The sequence below is a fragment of the Monodelphis domestica genome, chromosome 8, assembly GCF_027887165.1.
Source record: "Monodelphis domestica isolate mMonDom1 chromosome 8, mMonDom1.pri, whole genome shotgun sequence".
NCBI classification, from domain to species: Eukaryota; Metazoa; Chordata; class Mammalia; order Didelphimorphia; family Didelphidae; genus Monodelphis; species Monodelphis domestica.
In genome coordinates, this window is record NC_077234.1 from 189,635,858 (window position 1) to 189,655,899 (window position 20,042).

At 40.6% G+C, this 20,042-nt stretch overlaps 1 protein-coding gene across 1 annotated transcript; it reads left to right on the forward strand.

The window, feature by feature from the left end:
* Positions 1-3,278: 3,278 nt before the first annotated feature.
* LOC100015361 (plakophilin-4-like) lies at positions 3,279-7,136 on the forward strand. The gene is given in 3 exon segments (XM_056807770.1): positions 3,279-5,623; positions 5,625-5,955; positions 5,958-7,136. Coding segments are annotated over 3 exon segments (2,982 nt in total). The 5' UTR covers positions 3,279-3,371; the 3' UTR covers positions 6,357-7,136.
* Positions 7,137-20,042: the final 12,906 nt, after the last annotated feature.

The window sequence follows — 20,042 nt, forward strand, 5'->3', positions numbered from 1 at the left end:
TCACCACCTGAAGCCTCTTCCAACAAAGATCCCAGAGAGCCCGCCAGTAGGATTGAAGGCAGCCATAGTGAGGGGCTCTAGTCAGAGAGGGCTGAGGGAGACAAGACAAAATCCATCCTCTTTCTCTCCTCTGGCTAAACAACAGCTCCTCTCACTCTGTCCCTGCTTTAAAAGGAAGAGGCTCCATTTCCATTCTCCCCTTTCCCCATTATATTACATAACTTTTTTAAAGTTGTAGAGCTTTTAAGGTTTTTAAGTTGTAGAGAGGCACTGATCTGCATAGACAGAAGAAATCTCTTCACTTGGGAGTTATATCAGTGAAATCACAGATCTACTTCTTATACACTCATTCCAGGTCAATTTAATTATATATAATTTTATTTTGAAAATCTTTCAACAATAGCTCTTTTTTGTTTTTAAAACTAAGACTTTCAATTTGGAATTCTGAAGATGAGGACAGAAAGAAATTGAGTGGCAGTTGAGGAGCAGAGACTGCTGGGAAGACAAATGGTTCTAAAGGGATTCTGAGGAACCTCTGGGTCTTCTGACTTGGGACCTGAAGCTGTGAAATCCAGTTTTGAGGGGCTGAAGGATCACTGAAGCCACCCGAAAAGACCCCGTTTCTTTCTCCAAGCTTACTGCTGATCTCCCACCAAATATACAACTATTTTTTCCCTCAACCTGAAGAATGACTTCTCAGATCCCTACCAGGAGGCTGTTTGGACTCTCAAAGGAGGGCACAGCTACCTTGACCCTCTTTACCTCCCTGAACTATTTTCTACATATTTTTTTTAGGACAAACTAGGGATTAAGTTATAGGAAGGGGATATTTAGCTGGGAAGGGGCAGAGACATCTGTTGGGTGCTGTTAAAGGCCCATTAGTTTACAGACTATAATCTGGTAGGGCCACCCATTCCCTTTCCCCTCATCCAGTTCATTCAAACCCCAATAATAAACCCCTCTGTAGTAGTCAGATATTTGTGTTGGCCTTTCAATAATATTAGGAAGAGTTACCTCAAAAACTAGGAACTGGTCTCCCAAAGGGCACATGAGATCATTCCCTCTATGATAAGGCCTTGACCAAGGCCTGCCACTGAATCTTCATTGAGGAAGAGGCATAGAAACCATCCACAAGTGGGGCTGACTGGGGAGAGTGACATCAGATCCCCTCAGCCATTTCCTCAAGGGGCATCAAGTGATAACTGACAGCCTGTTATCACTTGAGTAAGAGAGGAGCCATCATTCCTTTACTAACATAGGCTTTCCCTCATACCCCTATCTTGCTCCCACAAACCACCTCACTGGTATACCACCTTATCCAGTGAACTAAACCATTTATTATAGCTACCTTTGGGTAGCTATATACACAATATATATTACCAACAACAGAATTACTGGATTGGAAGCTATAGTTATTTATTGTTATGATAATTTTTATAATTTCAGATTATTCTCTTAAACACAATATTATTTATGTTTAATCAGTCATCCCTTAAAATAAGCATTTTATTCTGATGAATATTTTCATTCTTCAAAGACCTCTATATTTTTGCTTTTATTTCTATCTATGTCTATATTTGAACAGCTATAATTCCCAGATAAAGAAGGGTAAATGAAAATTTCCAAATGATTTGAAATAAAAGAAAAGAATATTCTTAGGAATATAATAGAAAAATACATATACCTTTTCTCATGAATGGGGAAACAGAGTGGTCCATAATTTCACTAGGAATTGTTGTATAGTTTGCCATTGGATTCTTTTTCATTATATCAAAAGAGGTGTGATAGATGATTTTATCTAAAGCATCTTCATCTAGGTTCTTCCCCATGAATTCCATTATCTTTTGAATCTCATGCTTTGGGTTCTGTGAGAGTGGAAAGAGAAAAGAGAATTTCATTCTAGAGAACAATTTGGGATTATGGCCACAGGGCTATAAACTTTGCATATCTTTTGACCCAGAAATACCACTCCTTGAGCTATATCCCAAAGAGACCAAAGAAAAAAGGAAAAGTACCCCCTGCACAAAGATACTCATAGCAGTTCTTTTTGTTGTGGCATCAGAGAATTGGATGTTGATGATGCCCATCAGTTGGGGAATGGCTGAACAATGATATATGATTGTGATGGAATACTATTGTGCTCTAAGAAGCGATCAGGAAGACGGTTTCAGAAAAACCTGGGAAGACTTATATGAACTGATTTGAAGTGTTTCTAGATAGAAACAGAAGGGGCTACAGTGACAAATATCAGGGAATACAAAACTTTCCTTTGAGTGGCCTCCCTCTGACACTGACTGACAAGCAGATCTGGAAACAATGCATCACTGAGCCAGCACAACTTTCAACTTGGGTAGGCACTACATTTCAAAAGCCAAAGGCCAGAAAATAGCTTAGTTCAATTAATTATTAATGGAGTGTTTATTTAGTGTTCCAAATACTGAATGAGAGTCAGGAAGGCTCAAGCATATGTACTGAAAAGGAAAAGATCTGAGTTGGAGAGCCAGTTCCAGCACTTAGGATACTAGTGACTTTGGGTTAACCATCGATACCCCTGAGTCTCAGTTTCTTAATTTATGAAGTAGGACCAATGATAATTGCATTACAAGAGATGCCATAAGGAAAACACGTATAAACTAAAAAGTACTATAACTGCTATTTTACATGTATACAAATACATTGAAAGAGAGAGACTGAGAGAGACAGACAGAGAAGGAGTAGCAGTATGGTAAAATGCTAGTCTTGAGGCAAGAAGGCTCGAGTTGAAATCCTGTTTTAGATATCTACAAATTGTGTAACCTTGTATTACTTAATCTCTTTCGCCTTTACTTTTCTCATCTGTAAAATGTGGGAGTTGGATTGACTTCTAAAGTGGAGGAGTTGGGGGTAGTTAGGTGGTTCAGTGGATTGAGAGACAGGGCCAGAGACAGGAGGTCCTGGGTTCAAGTATGACCTCAGATACTTTCTAGTTGTGTGACCCTGGGCAAGTCATCTAACACCCACTGACTAGCTCTACCACTCTTCTGCCTTAAAACCTATACACACGAGTGACTGGGGTGGCGGGGGCTGTTCGGCGGAGCTCGGCAGCACCCAGAGCTCCGGGGCTGACTCCGTGTTGTCGCCGAGGAAGGTGGCACCATGGGCACGTGGTAGAGGGGGAAGTTGGCTGCCGCCGCCGCCTCCTGGGGGTGGGGTGGGAGAAGTGTTTCAGGGGAGGGGGCGGGCGGGCGAGGGTTCGGCTGGGGGCAAGGGCGGGGGAGGGAAGCTCTCTTGGCCTTGGCACTTTTTTTTTGGGTGCCTCAGCCGCGACCCCTCCGCGCGGATGTCCCCATTCCCCGGAGCGACAGCAGCCGCTTCCTAACCTGGAAAGAGGAATGCCAGCTCCTGAGCAGACCCCTTTGGTGGAGGAGGGGCTGCAACAAACTAGCCAGGAAGCCTCTACAGACCCAGGCATGGAACCAGAAACTACAGCCACTACCATTCATGCCTCTGTGAAGGAGCAGGAGCTTCAGTTTCAACGACTCACCAGAGAGCTGGAAGTGGAAAGGAAAATTTTTGCTAGTCAGCTAGAAAGATGTAGGCTTGGAGCAGAATCACCAAGCATTGCCAGCACAAGCTCAACTGAAAAGTCGTTTCCTTGGAGATCAGCAGATGTGCCAAATACTGGAGTAAGCAAACCTAGAGCTTCTGACACTGTCCATCCCAATATATATCTTATCAGGACAGAAGCAGAACAAGGGACTCTTTATTCACCAGAGCAGACATCTCTCCATGAAAGTGAGGGGTCATTGGGAAACTCAAGAAGTTCAAGACAAATGAATTCTTATTCTGACAGTGGATACCAGGAATTAGGTAGTTTCCACAATAGCCAGAACTTGAGCAAGCCAGATAATAGACAACAGCATTCATTCTTAGGCTCAAGTAATAACCATCTGGTGAGAAATTCAAGAGCTGAAGGACAAACTTTAGTCCAGCCTTCTGCAAATATTACCAGTCGAACCATGAGAAGAGTTAGTTCTGTTCCATCTAGAGCACAGTCTCCTTCTTATGTTATCAGTACGGGCATTTCTCCCTCAAGGGGGTCACTGAGAACTTCTTTGGGTAGTGGATATGGCTCTCCATCAGTGACTGACTCCAGACCCCTGAATTCAAATGTGTATTCATCTACTACGTTACCTGCCCAGCGAGCAGCATCTCCATATGCCACACAGAGACCTGCTTCTCCCACAGCCGTACCACAGGTTGGTTCAGTCACATCAAGGCAGACAACTAACCCCAATGGAACAGCTTCTCAATATCAAACAGCAGTTAGAGTGGGTTCACCTCTAACCCTGACTGATGCACAGACTAGGGTAGCTTCTCCATCCCATGCCCAGGTAGGCTCATCTTCCCCAAAACGCTCTGGAATGACTACAGTTCCACAACATCTTGCATCATCAATACAAAGAACTATTCATGATATTGAACAATTTGGACAACAACAATATGATATTGAGAGGATGGTTCCACTTCGTCCAGACAGTCTCACAGGCTTGAGAAGTTCCTGTGCTAGTCAGCATAGCCAGCTTGGACAAGAGCTGCATTCTGCTGTATCTCCTGACTTGCACGTCACTCCTATATATGAAGGGAGAATTTATTATAGTCCTATATATCGTAGTCCAAATCATGGAACTGTTGAACTCCAAGGGTCCCAGACAGCATTATATCGCACTGGATCAGGTGTTGGAAATCTAAAAAGGTCATCCAGTCAGCGAAGCACTCTTACATACCAAAGAAACAATTATGCTCTAAATACAACAGCTACCTATGCGGAACCCTATAGGCCAATGCAGTATCGAATGCAGGAGTGCAATTATAACAGACTTCAGCACACAGCACCAGCTGATGATGGAACAACCAGATCACCATCCATAGATAGCATTCAAAAAGATCTCAGGGAATTTGCTTGGCGTGATCCTGAATTGCCTGAAGTCATTCACATGCTACAACATCAGTTTCCATCAGTTCAAGCAAATGCAGCGGCCTACTTACAACATCTGTGCTTTGGAGATAACAAAGTGAAAACTGAGGTATGTAGATTAGGAGGAATCAAATATCTGGTTGACCTTTTGGATCACAGAGTTTTAGAAGTTCAAAAGAATGCTTGTGGTGCACTACGAAATCTTGTTTTTGGAAAATCTACAGATGAAAATAAAATAGCAATGAAAAATGTTGGTGGGATACCTGCCCTGTTGAGATTGTTAAGAAAATCTATTGATGCAGAAATAAGGGAACTTGTAACTGGAGTTCTCTGGAACTTGTCTTCATGTGATGCAGTAAAGATGACAATCATTTGAGATGCTCTATCAACTTTAACAAACACTGTGATAGTTCCACATTCTGGGTGGAATAATTCTTCCTTTGATGAAGATCATAAAATTAAATTTCAGACTTCACTAGTTCTACGTAACACTACTGGTTGTCTGAGAAATCTCAGTTCAGCTGGTGAAGAAGCACGGAAACAAATGAGGTCCTGCAAAGGCTTGGTGGATTCCCTGTTATATGTGATCCACACATGTGTGAACACTTCTGATTATGACAGCAAGACTGTGGAGAACTGTGTGTGCACATTGAGAAACCTGTCATTGATTAGAATTAGAAGTACCTCAGGTACGACTGCTGGGAATAAATGAATTGGATGACTTGTTGGGAAAAGAATCTCCCAGCAAAGATTCTGAACCAAGTTGTTGGGGGAAAAAGAAGAAGAAGAAAAAGAGGACTCCGCAAGAGGATCAATGGGATGGAGTTGGCCCTATACCTGGATTTTCTAAGTCTCCTAAAGGTGTTGAAATGTTATGGCATCCATCTGTAGTAAAGCCATACCTAACACTTCTAGCAGAAAGTTCCAACCCAGCTACTTTAGAAGGTTCTGCAGGATCGCTCCAGAATCTTTCTGCAGGAAACTGGAAGTTTGCTGCATATATATACAAGCTGCTGTCTGAAAACAAAAAGGTCTTCCTATTCTTGTAGAACTTCTGAGAATGGACAATGATAGAGTTGTGTCTTCTGTGGCAACTGCTCTGAGGAATATGGCATTAGATGTTCGTAACAAGGAGCTTATAGGTAAATATGCAATGCGAGACCTAGTAAATCGTCTGCCAGGAGGCAATGACCCAAGTATCTTGTCTGATGAGACCATGGCAGCAATCTGCTGTGCTCTGCATGAGGTCACCAGTAAAAACATGGAGAATGCCAAAGCCCTGGCTGACACTGAAGGAATCAAAAAACTAGTGAACATTACCAAAGGGAGAGGAGACAGATCATTCCTCAAAGTGGTGAAAGCAGCAGCCCAAGTATTGAACACATTATGGCAATATTAGGACCTGCGGAGCATTTATAAAAAGGATGGATGGAATCAAAATCATTTTATTACACCTGTATCAACATTAGAGTGTGAAAGATTCAAATCACACACTTCCCTCTCGACAACCAACCAACAGATGTCACCTATCATTCAGTCAGCATCCACAGCTGTATTATAGCCAAGATGACTCCAACAGAAAAAACTTCGATGCATACAGATTGTATTTGCAGGCTCCTCATAGCTATGAAGACCCTTATTTTGATGATCGAGTTCACTTTCCAGCTTCTACTGATTACACAACACAGTATGGACTGAAATCAACAACGAATTATGTAGACTTTTATTCCACTAGATGACCTTCTTATAGAGCAGAACAGTATCTGGGGTCACCAGACTCCTGGGTGTAGCATCATGAAGCTCAGTAGAGGAATTCTTTTCTTCCTAACCATGTTTCAGGTAAGATGGAGAGAAAAACGTTTGCTTATTTGATGGTGAAACATGCAAGTGAAATGGAAAAAACAAGGGGAAGAGGTGTTTTGTTTTCCTTTAAGGAATTATCAGAAAAGTGAGGAAAGCGTTGGAAGAGAACTTTGTAGCTCTGCTTAGGTATTAGTTCTAATTTCCTTGAAGTTCCTGTAGTGTGGTGAAGGTGTCGGCAATGTGATGAAAGATTGAGAAATGGGAAAAATGAGTGGGGAGAATGTGTAGATCAAATCAAATTACAGATGATTTTTATGTGAATAAAGTCATGTTCTGATAGTTTGTACAGAAAAAAAAATGGATGCCCTTATTTTATTGCTATTACTAAATGTCAAGATTGTATGCTATTATGCCTTGTAAATTTCTTTTGTTGGTGTAAATATGGAAATGGCACATTGGTTCAAAGTGCCATCATTTGTAATGCAGTGTGTCATTTTAAAAGAGATTTGAGAAGCTAAAAATTAAAAAAAACAAATGGAAAACCCAAGATACTTATCAATTTAAAAAATACCTTTTTTTAAAAACGAATAGTATAATTTGGAAGCACAAAGTACAATCCAGTATAGAAATACCGTTCCCATTCCCTGCCTCTTTCATAGGACACTTCACTGCCATTTTCTATGCACATGGAAGAAAAATAAATGTGGAAGTTTCATCCATGGAAAAGTGTTCCCTTGCTCATTTTTATTTTCTGTATGTAATATGGAGAAACAAATTTAATAAATGTGAACTCAAAAACAAAACAAAACAAAACAAAACACCTATACACAGCATTGATTCTAAAATGGAAGGTAAGAGTTAAAAAAAATTAAGCAGAAGACTCCAACTCTGGGGCAAATGGATCACAAAACTTCCTAGTGGGGCCAACCAGATTAAAATGTAATTAGGGTATTTTAAACAAAATGGAAAGAAAACACCATCTAGGAGAATATAAATTTGTGCTTTTCCAAATCAATGTATGATAGGATCCATTTCTATTTGGGTGTGACACTACTGCCCTAAAGACCCTTCTGCCTCTAAATCTATTTTCTTACGGGCCATGAAATGATATATCATGCTGAATAATGGGTCAGCAGTCTTGAATTTCAGAATAGGCTGTTTGTAAAGTTCACTTTTAAATAAATTGTTTAGAATTTAAAGGTTTAATTTTTTTAAGCTAGAGATAGTGTTATATGAAGAATTTAAACTGTCAACAAAAAGCAGTTCATAGTATAACAGTATAACTAAAGTATATAGTACCTAAGCAAGAACAGAAGCAATGTTTTTTTTTTTCTTTTTTAATTATGTGTCAGGGCCTTCCACTCCTTTGCCTTCTCAACTTGGTGGTAATAAGAATGAGAACTTTTTCAGTCCTAAGTCCCTGGGGAGAGGGGCTAAAGCCCAGGCAAAGAGGCTAATAAGAGGTTGTTAAAGGAATGGTGGACATCTATTGCCATCAACCTCAGTGGCACTTTTTTAGTTAGGCTTGTTGTTTGTTCTTGCTTACCCTTGTTAAGTCCATTCTTCAGTCACCCCACTTTTAAACTTCCTAGTTGTTCATATTTCCCTAAGCACCCCTCCCTTTTTACAGAGATCCCCCCAAATCAGCATACTTATTCTTTTTCAGTCTTATCTCTGAGGCAAATACACTTTTCTCTGGAGCCTTTCAAAAGAATTTTGCCAGCGAGTCTTTGTACAAAAAGATGTGAAGCCAGAATCATCCACATTTCAGAGGAAAATACATGATTGATTTAGATATTTGGATATTTTGTCATAACATCTATTGAGTGTGGAGCTTTTGGAAGGGGAGGGGGTTTAGGAATTCAGTTCGCAACATTCCATTGATCCTTCTGGGCAGTCCTGTGAATCTTCTAAGACCCCTTCTCAGAATATTTTTCAATAATTGAAAGAAATGCTAGATTTTAGTTAGAAGCCAGTGAAAATCAAGATGTAGGTTTCCCCCTGCCTCAATAAAGCTATGGATCCTCTGAATGGGACCCCTTGGGTCTGAGACCCCAGATCAAGAATCCTCCCTATGGGAAAAGAGAGTCTCTGGGATTATGGCTGTGTGAACAGATAAGATGAGACTAGTGCTCTTGCTCAAGAGACCAGTGCTGGTATGGGAGAATCTATTGGCAATAATGCAGGACTAAGGGATGTTTGGGGGTAAGGTAAGGGATTCCTCTCCTTCCTTTGATCACTACTAGTCCTGCTACTGCCTATACTATTATAAAACATTGTGCATGGACTGATGATGGGAAAATGTGAGAAGGGTAGTGCTGTTGTTGATCCTAGGCAGCAGCCAGAAATTGAAGGGAAAGTGAAGACAGAAAAGAAAAGGGTAAAGATAAATTCTGAGTGGAGAAAAAACAAACAAACCCAAATAGAGAATTTCTCTTGCCTTTGTTCATTTGTTGTCAGGGAATAATTAAATGAGGTGTTTAGAGTTAAGTGTGGTTGTGTGCCCATATTGTCACTTACCAGATGATAGTGATGGTAATTTACCTTCAATGAAAGCAAACCGAAGGTGAGTAGGGGCTCGTTTACATTTCTCAATATTACCATCATTTTGTATCATGTCTACTATCTCCTGGGTCCATGTTGTTCCTTATTCCACAAAAAGAAATGAGAATACAAGTTTGAAAGAGTTCTTAATTTTTTAAAATATGGAATGACAACTATTCTGTATATACTAAATCCACAAAGCAATATAGAACAAAATTCCATATTGTTTTGTCAAAATATCATTATTGTTAATATAGATAAAAAGTATTGTATAATGGTATTCTATAAAGGAATGAATATCTCAGTCCTTACTTGAGTTTTTCATTCCTTCTTGGAATGGAGCATTTAGTATGTAACCATTGACCCCTGGCTCATGTTGAAAGTATTTCCTTTTGGAAAATAGCTATCTCCTTTTTCAAGCAGCAGGGTCCAGTATCAAGAACACTGGATTTTTAATCATAAGACCATGGTTGGACATTTAACTCAGCTATATTTAATAATTATTCTTGATTATTGTGTGAAATAAATTTTATTTATGTATGGATTAGAGTAGATAGGTTCTCAGACCTCTTCCAATTCTGCCAAATTCTATACTATTTTGAATTTTAAAAATTATATTTAGCATGGAGACATTTTAAGATTGTAATTCCTTAAAAATGAAACTTTGTGTATCTTCTAGAGCATGACAAATATGAATATATGTTTTGCATGATAACACACATATAATCTGTATCAAATTGCTTATCATCTCAGGGAAGAGGGAATGAGCAGAGGAAGTAGAGAATTTGGAACCCCAAATATTAGAAAATGAATGGTAAAAAGCATTTTTACATATTATTGGAAAGAATAAAAAAAATGAAGTAAAGAGGTTGGTACAGAGCATGAGACTTGGCTTCAGGAAGACATGTTTAAATTCTGCCTCAGTCACTTACTAGTCATGTCACACCCTGGGTAAATCACTTAACCTCTGGGCTTGGGCGTCCTCATCTTTAAAATGGGGATAACAATTGGCACCTACCTCACAGGGCTGTTACAAGCATCAAATGAAATAATAGATATAACGTTATAAGTTATAAAGTTATAAATAGTTGCAAACTTTAACACGTTATATCAATACTGGCTATTATTGTTAGGAAATTCTTAGTCTTTGACTCTACCTGAAAACACTCTATTACACTATTTTCCACAGAGACTAACGTAGTCAGCAATTATCTGAGTCAGTAGAAATTTGTTAGTCAAATTGTATTAGGGAGAAAGTTGGTCATAAACTTTGTGCTAATTGATAAGAGCAAGAAATAGATTAGAGCAATAATTTACTCTTTATGACAACAATTGACCTTTATCCTTCCTCTCTCTCTCTCTGTGTCTCTTTCTATAAGAGGATTATAACGACAGCAAACATAAAATAATTTTTTTGGTGAAATAGGTAGAGGAGAAGTAGGGATCAGGATCACTGAAGCTCAAGCTTCTAATAAAATTTTCCCATTTTTAAGAAGAGTTAATGTGTCTACATGCAAACACATGTACACATGTACAACACACAGGATGTATCTAGCCTTCCTTCAAACACTCATGTGTATTCTTAGAACTCTCCTCTACAAAGATCTTTGTAAACTGATTCGAAAAATAAGGCAGGTCTTGTCATGCTCAAAGGAGGAAAGCAGAGCTTAGACTTGATCAGATTGCCTCTTTATCTTTTAAAGTCTCCTCAAACCTCTCATAGGGATGCTCTTTAATCTATTTTAGTGACACCTCTCTCCTACTTCAGTCCCCTGAGAGATGTATCAAATCTCTGAAATTGCAGTCCACGTTTATGCAATATCTCCAAATAATCTCTCTCTAACTCTTTCTAGAAATACATTCATCTAAATCCTGCCCTCCCTTGTAAACCCAGTGCAGATTTTTACCTATTCTAGCATCCTATCTCTATCATTTGACTAAGGAAATATTTATTAAGGCTCCACATTATGTAAAACCCTTCCCTCCAACTTCCCTCAAGCCCTTCTTCCTCAGACCTGCTTTGGGATAGGTTGAAATAAGGAGATCATCTGGCTTGGCTTGAAAGTTCCAGATTTCATCCCAGATATCACAAGTGGGTGTAGGTTGAAGAATCCCCTTTATGTAGTCAACTCCAATTCTTTCGTTCTTCTTGAGGTTCAAGTTCAAATGCTTCATCTTTGTTAAGGCCATTATGGTCAGAATTCAAAAGGATGCTTCTTACAAAAAGAGAGTGGCTTCCTTATTTGCAAAGAATCACATACCCTGTAGATTAACAGATAGATATTATAGATTAACACAGAAAGATTTTAAAGCTGAGCTAACTGTCACTGTTGGAACTTAGCTTTCTGGAAGAAAACAAAAAAAAAAACACTTTTATCCAATGGGCTTTGAGTTATATAAGCACATGACTGTTAAATCTCCTGAATGCTCAAGTGGTGAGTTTTGTTTTCTGACCCTATATTTCAAGCCCAATTTAGTAATAAAGTTCTTGTTGATGGTCTTGAGACAAAAAAAAAGCCCCAGAACACCCCAATTCTGTCATTTTCCTTGGTTTCTTCTTTAAGGCAGAGATGAGGCTGAATTGAATGCCTCTCTCAGCCAATGCTTTTTAGCCCCTAAAGTTGGCTTCTAATTGAAGTTCCTGAAAACCGGGATGAAATTGTCTCAGAAATCGCGGGCTTGTTGAGAGATAAGGAGGTCCTGCAGAGAAGACATTTTCATAAGTTTTACAACAGTGGTGAAGTTATGAGTAAACAGTTTAGAAAGGATCCTTTTATCATTTTCAAAGTACAAAATAGAGAGATTTCCTGTGGAGAGTCAATTCTCTTTTCCTAATCAAATGAGATGACATTTGAACAGAGTTTAGCACAGTCCCAGGCATATTGTGGGGGGTTAATAAGCTCAGTTCCCTTCCCCTCACTTCCTCTCTTGACGTGAGGTTCTATTTATATAACTGTATTGAAGTGGGACACTTCACAAATGAGTTCAAACACCTAGAATATTGAGTATTGGAACCATAATTTATTAATAAAAGAGAGAAATAAAGAATCTACCAGCTGGGGCAGAATTCCCTAATGGAAGCTGCGTTGGTTTGACATTAATGACCAAATTATATACATTGCATAGTTCTTATCTAACAAACAAACCTTAACACAGGAATGTGGGGTCCATGATGGAGGGGGGCAATTCTTAGATTTACTATGGGGCTGTTAACCAAGGAGTGTTTATCTTCACTTAGTCAAATGTTAGTTCACTGGTCCTTTGATATTCCTAAAATTCTCTTTTGTCTCTTGCCACCCAAACTAAGCAGAAAGCATTTTGTTATCTGCCCCAAACATCAAACCCTTGACTCATCAGACAGAGGAGAATAATGTGATTTTAAGGCCAAAAGCTTAATAGCCTGAAGACGCTCTCGGATATAGGTCATAAAATGGTTGATCAGGCAGGGTCCTATTAAGAGGCCCACTATTACTAATAGGAGTGGTCCTGCCATGGCCGTGATCAAAGTAGTTAGCCATGGAGACCAAGAGAAAAGATTGGAGTACCAGTTGCTGGATTGAGCATTAGCCCCGGTCCTCTCTTGGAGCCCTCTGCTGAGCAAGGCCAGAGATTCCTGTATAATCCTAGAATGATTAGCATAAAAACAACAGGATTCTCCCAATGCCATGCAGAGCCCCCCCTGCTTAAAGAAAAGGAGATCTAGTCCCTGTCTATTTTGGAGAACCATTTCTGCCAGCGAGGATAGTGACTTTTCCAGGAAATTAACAGACATTTCCAATTCACTAAGGTCTGAAAAGACAGTTGTGAGCATAGTGAGGAGGGATCGCTCTCTGTGAGGGCGCTTTAGGGCAGTCTCAAACGGTTGCCCAGGTGCAGAGACAGTGGGGATGGGTTCCCGGTCCCAATCCCACAAGGACCCTTGGCTGACTGGTGAGGGTTGCTTTTTGTCAGCTATTTACCACTCTGTAAATTCTCTCCTTGGATCCTGGCCTCTCACCTCCAGCCCAAGTCCCCATGTCCGGCCTAGTAACCATCCTTTATCCTCTGGGTTTTTAATAGTCAGGGGAAGGGGATTCCTGAAGTCGAGGAGGACATCCCAGGCCCTGCTTTGCCCCCTTTGTAGAATGATATTGGGGTCCTCCTGCCACCACAGGGCAACAATTCCACATCTGCAGGCTGCACAATAGAATTCTCCCCCTGATTTGCATGACAGTGGCCCTGTAGATAGATGGGCAAGCATAGATAGGAGCTTCTGATAGATACAGAGTCCCTGATGGGGTTGTGCATGAAAGAATTTGTGAGGGATCTGTCCATTCACTCCCAAATAAATCACACAAATCAAAAAGGATTTTGGGAGTTTTTTCCTCCCAGGTTGGTCTGTCACTAATTAATTCCTTCCCATCCCTTGTCCTACTGATTACCCATCGCTATTGAATTACCTGGAAGGGTAGAATAATTTCCAAAAATCCCCAAAGTACAAGTCCAAGCATAGCTCCACCCCATCCTCCCTTTCCCATAGTGTTTAATGTCTATGAAGCTTGATCTTTTGGTGACCTTCCTCTGCTCTGCTCCTTGCGCTGCTGCTCTTGGTTTAACAGGTTTCAGTTGAGACACGTGGATCCAGCGTTTCTTTCTTGCCACCTTTATAGCTCTGGGGGTGGTCAATATTATCACGGAAGGTCCAGTCCACCGTGGCTTGAGAGCCCCTGCAGGAATCTTCCGAACCCACACAAGATCTCCTGGTTCACCTGTAAAAGGGGGCAGGTTACATTCGGGGGGTGAGGGATGGGCAGTTCAGACAGTCTGAATAATAGTTTTCCTGAGCTTATCCAAAGTCTTCAGAGAAGAGAACAGATATTGGTTATCCCATTCAGTCAAATTTTCTAGTCCCAATTTAGAAAGGAGGAGAGGGGGTCTACAGAACAGAATTTCAAATGGGGTAATACCTTGTACATATGGGGTGCACTGGTCCCTCAGGAGGGCAAAGGGGAGGAGGCTTACCCAGTTCTTGCCAGACTCTAGGACCAATTTTGTCAGGGTCTCCTTCCAATTGCTGAGTCACCCTGGCTACCAAAGCAGGCCCATTATCTGACCCTGTTCCTAGTGGGAGACCAAACCTAGGAATGCTCTCTGACATTAATTTCTTAACTACCACTGAGGCAGTTTCATATTTTGTTGGATATGCTTCTACCCAACCTGAAAAAGTGTCTACCAGGACTAAAAGGCACCTGTACCCATTTTCCCCTGGCTTGATTTCTGTAAAGTCTACCTCCCACTGTCTCCTGGCTCCAGCCCTCTTCACCAGGTACCTCTGGTTCCTTCGGTTCCCCCTTTTGATTAACCCGTGCACATATTTCACATCTCTAAGTGATGTCTTTGCAGATTCGGTGCATATTATGAAAGACAAAGTCTCTGTACAGCATATCACTCAGTTTTGTGCCTCCCATATGTGTGGTGTCATGTATTCTCTTTGCTAGCTCTCTCCTCACTGCTTCTTGTAAGTGAGTCTTGCCATCTGGCAGGCCCAGCCATCCAAAGGGAAACCACACAGCCTCCCAAAGGGCCAGAACCTCAGGCCCCACCTGGTTCAGTGCCCCCTGCCATCCCATCCCCTCCCCTCTCCAAATGTCTAAGGGAAAAAAGGGCGGAGGTCCAAATTTTCTGTAGTTTCTTCAGTGCTGAGAATGGGTGTAGAGCTGTCCTTGCCTATGGTCAGGAGAGAGAGTTTGGCTATAGGCAATGTCCAGGGCTGAAGGCTGGAATGGTTGCCGAGTTTACAAATGCCTACGAACACATATCTCACAGGGGAGTAGCCAAAACTTGAACAGGGAGGGGAAGGCCTCAGAAACAGGGTCTCTAGCGGTGTGTCCTCAGTGAATGCCTGGGTCCCAGGTCGGTGGAGACCTGCTTGGAGATCCGAAGGGTGTCCAGCCACCGCTTCCCCCAATGGGAAGACAGGTCACAAGGGGGAGAGCCAGCCTCTAAGACAGAAGTGCAGAAACCAGGACTGGGGCAAACACCAGAACACCAGACAGAAACAGAACATTAGTACAATAGCAATTAACATTACACATTTGCATTTGTGTATCTTAGCCATGTAAACCTTAAAATTTCTTAGACTTATAAATGTTGGAAATTTCACCATTGGGAAATTTCATACTTGGAAAATTTCTTACTGATAGTCTATTGGAATGTGAACCCCATTGGCATGGGAGGTTCCTCCTCCTCCCTTCTTAAGATTACTTTAGGACAGAAACCTTTTGCTGAACAATGGAAAGGACTTTGACCTATGCTTAAGCATAGAACAGGGATTTCTTTGAGTCATGATTGATTTTAGAATTGATACAATAGAGATACTTGGAATGACAGAATCAGGTCTTAGAAAATACAATTTCCACCCCACTCAGTCCTAACAGGATTTAGGAAGGGCTGCAGCATAGATCAAAATTTAATTATTCCAATCTCTACCCTACTCAGGGTAACAGGATTTAGGAAGGGCTGTAGCAAAGGATCAAAGATTTAATTATTTGAGAATATGACCTTCAACAGACATGTGCAAAGCCAGAGACCTCTGGGCGGTCCTGGGTTAAGCTAGAGCCTCCATTGGCACAGGGAAATTGATGGACAGTGATTGGTAGATGTGAGAACTGAGGGGAGGGAACTTGGATGGTTTCCTTAAAGATAGAGGGGTCTGAAGCCTCAGAGAGGGGGGTGGTTGAGGAGTTTGTCGGAGTGGTTGGAGTGTGCTCTGAGAAGCTTGCTCTGAAGGAAGCTGAAGGTGGGGGCCTTTGAGACTGTTTCTCCATTTTGGTCATGTGAGTAATAGGGACTGATCTCTTTTCTTTGCCCCAGCTATCTAAGGGCTTGGGCCTTTTGGCCCAGCCTAAACAGAGGGGGTATTTAAGCCCTATTCCCTTCTCTCCCCTTTCTCTCTCTCTCTCTCTCTCTCTCTCTCTCTCTCTCTCTCTCTCTCTCTACTTCCTTTCTTCCTCCTGTTTGTAATTAAACTCTATAAAAGGCTGATGGCTGACTTGAGTTTTCATTTAGGAATTACATAGCTGAATTCCTTGGCGACCTTAAATTAATATATATCAGTCTTTTAAAGTGATTTCCTTGTCACAGCCAACAGACTCCATCTTCAGAAATCATCTTCTGACAGGAATAGATCCCCCCCCCCCGAAATTGGATTCCTGAGTTGTTTGCAGAGCTGGTATGTGATGTCTCTGTTAAAGAATATCCCTTTGCAAAGTACACATTAACTATAAACATCTATAAACACTTGAGTAACAATATCTTACAGATGTATTCCTTTACCCCAGATTCTGGGGAAAATTCAAGAAAACTTTGAGCTATATTTCCAAGCTCAAGATCCAAACTTCAACTGTGGTAAATTAAGGCTACAAATACAAGCCATCTATGAATAAACTTCACCTACTTCTCAAAGTATATTCCTAACAATTTGAGAATTCTCAATTATTAGGGTTGTTTGAGGAAATGGAAACTTTAATATCACAATTTGCATTATGTGCTGATCATGGGATATAGTTACCAAGGAAAATATTTCCCCAGGTCCCAAAGGATACAGTGAGTGGCTTCACATGCAGGTAATTAATAGCCTAGATGGTTAGAAGAGGCCCATTCTCAGGTGAGACCAGAACATGCCTCTGTAACCATTCCAGGACATTCTCTGTCCGTGGTGTACTTTGTCACCATTAAATCCCAGAAGCCTTCTTTTGCTTTAAAAGACAAGTCTCACCCATTTCAGCTGAGAGAAATTCTGCTTATCAGTAGTCCAGAAACAAATCTATATACCCCCAAACAAGCCTTTGTTATCCCTACAAGGCTGATCACTCAATTATTCTCATGTATTTTGTCAAGAATTTACACATCACACTTTAGTCACAAAACCTGAAATAAAGAACATGAGTGCTGAATTAAGTAGCTCCATAGTAATATAAATCAGGGCTATATCATCTCCTGGACCTAGGCCATCTGAAAGACTAAGACAAGGCCATACAGTAATCACTTCAGGGTAATTGTCCTGAGAAATTAAAGAATCATGTGTTATTTTCCCACAACACATACATTACTTTTATATATTATCCCTAAGTTAAAGATCCAATTATGAGAGCAGAACATAGCCTTCAAGCAGGCAGACTCCTAGAGTGAAACAGGCCATGGGGCAAAACAAAACAGAATTCTAGAGAAACAGCGCTAATTTACCAGAACAGAACAGAACAGAACAGAACAGAACAGGACAGATGGTTCCAAAATCAGCCTAAATTTTGGTCAAAATCTCAAATACCAGAACCAGGAGTGGGCTCCGGAGAGGACACCATTCACTTCCTCGGATTTCTGACCCAATCCCTCTCAGGATTTGGAAAATGTATACTCTCCAAGTCCGCACTCAGAAACACCCCCGAAGGGGATAAGGGTTCAAGTGTCCTTCACAGGCACTTCACTTTGTTTGTTATGTACAATTTTATTAGAGGGAAATTTTAAAATCATGTAACTAATGTGGGTAGGAAACTTTTTCTCCCAAGAAATGTCTGGCCTTGGAAATCATGCTCTCCCTTTCTGGTTTCTAAACATTCTAAAATGAGGAAATACTTCCTAACTGCCCTAATAAATAAATACTTAATTTTTGTCTGTGGGTGGATTCTCTGGTGATAGGTAGAATTTGGCTCATACACTTTTACTGTGTTAAACATTTAAATACAGATTCTACTGTGTTAAACAGTTTAATAGCTTAAAATTTTTTATATGAAAAAGTTGGATTTTATGTATTTTGGTATTTAATATTTATAGTAATATTTTGGGTAAGCTTAAATAATTTAAAAAGCACCTTTGTGAGCTCTACAACAATGTTGACAAGTGCCTTTTTGTTGTTAGGGAGAAAATGTGATGCCTTGGGAATCAATTTTATACTTGGTTATAGGATGATAGCATTTTCTGAGTTTTATAACAAAGGTAAAATTGAAATTAAAGTGTTTTGACAATGAAAAGGCGTAGCTAAAGCTGCCCAAGTATAATTTGGGTTACAACCCCAGCCGTTCAGCCATAAGCCATGGACCCAGAGACCTGTTCCCACACAAGCATACAGTACACACACACTCTTACAGCTGCCCTCTCTGAAGTCCTTACCTCCTGGTCCTGGGGCTCGAGATCTCGCTGGAGCCTCCAACTGAAGTGGGGCACTTCACAAATGAGTTCAAACACCTAGAATATTGAGTATTGGAACCATAATTTATTAATAAAAGAGAGAAATAAAGAATCTACCAGCTGGGGCAGAATTCCCTAATGGAAGCTGCGTTGGCTTGACATTAACGACCAAATTATATACATTACATAGTTCTTATCTAACAAACAAACCTTAACACAGGAATGTGGGGTCCATGATGGGGGGGGGGACAATTCTTAGATTTATTATGGGGCTGTTAACCAAGGAGTGTTTATCTTCACTTAGTCAAATGTTAGTTCACTGGCCCTTTGATATTCCTAAAATTCCTCTTTTGTCTCTTGCCACCCAAACTAAGCAGAAAGCATTTTGTTATCTGCCCCAAACATCTTGTCCTTCTGGAGGGAAATAAAAACCAGGTCTGTCCCCTAAAAATGCGGACAGGGGTAATTTTTCCATCTTTGGTCTTTCTGGGGCTACTTCAGTATAACACCTCTTAATTAATTATGTGGAAAACCCAAAGCATTTGAAAAAAATAGAGAGTAATTATTTATGTTATAAGGAGATCTTCCAGTACAAAAGAAGCTCCCTTAGGACATTTAAATGAGATTTTAAAGTAAAATTAATCTTATTTGACATGCCCCAACCCCCAAAATAGCTGGTGTATGTTAGGAGCCTTACCTGGATTAAATAAAACATTATCCCATTTTTCCGCATTTCTTACCTTCATGTTAGTGTTAATTGACATGGGCACTCTACTCCAGAAACTCAGGCGAACTATTATCAGGGAAACTCCCTTGCTCCCTTCTATCCTCATGACTGAGCCTAGAAACACCCAATGACACCGCAAGGGTCCTGAGACGACTATCTACCTTTCATTGTCCTCTAGATTTAAGATAGACAGAAAGATGCACCTTCAGGCCACACCTCGATCCTATCAGACATCTGTTTGTCCCCTAAAACTAAGGAATCTCTATGTCCCCAGGCAGACCCCAGTATGATCACCCCACCTTGTTCCTGGGTGACTAACACTGTTGTAAAAAGTATAAAATCCCCAGAACTGATGTCTTCTGGGGGAACAGCCTTTCCATTCATGCTGTCCTACCAAGGAAGTGCTCCCCATCTTGCTGTTCCACCTTGCCATCCTCCTGGCCATTCTCAACATTATTTTCTAAATTAATAAATTTCTCTTTTTGTTTTAAAGCTAAGTTTTAGAGTTTTGCATCCTTGCAAAAGGTATCCTTCCCAAACCACAGGGATACATATCTGACCCCCATGACATTAATCGCACCACAAATGACTGAAATTTTAGACATATGGTGACTGAGCAAAATTCTGAAAGGAAAGGAGACAACCTTCTGCCATCCAATTAATCTAAAAATCAAATATGGATCATTCAGGGGTTGAATTGTCACCTAATTGGTGGCTCTTATTTTTTCTTCTTGTTATTGTTGTTTAGATGTTTGTTCTGTGTTGTTTTCATTCTGTCTGCCTGTCAGCCATCTCAGAACTTGTGAGCTCCTCTATAGGTTGAAGAGAGACAATGATACACAAACAAAT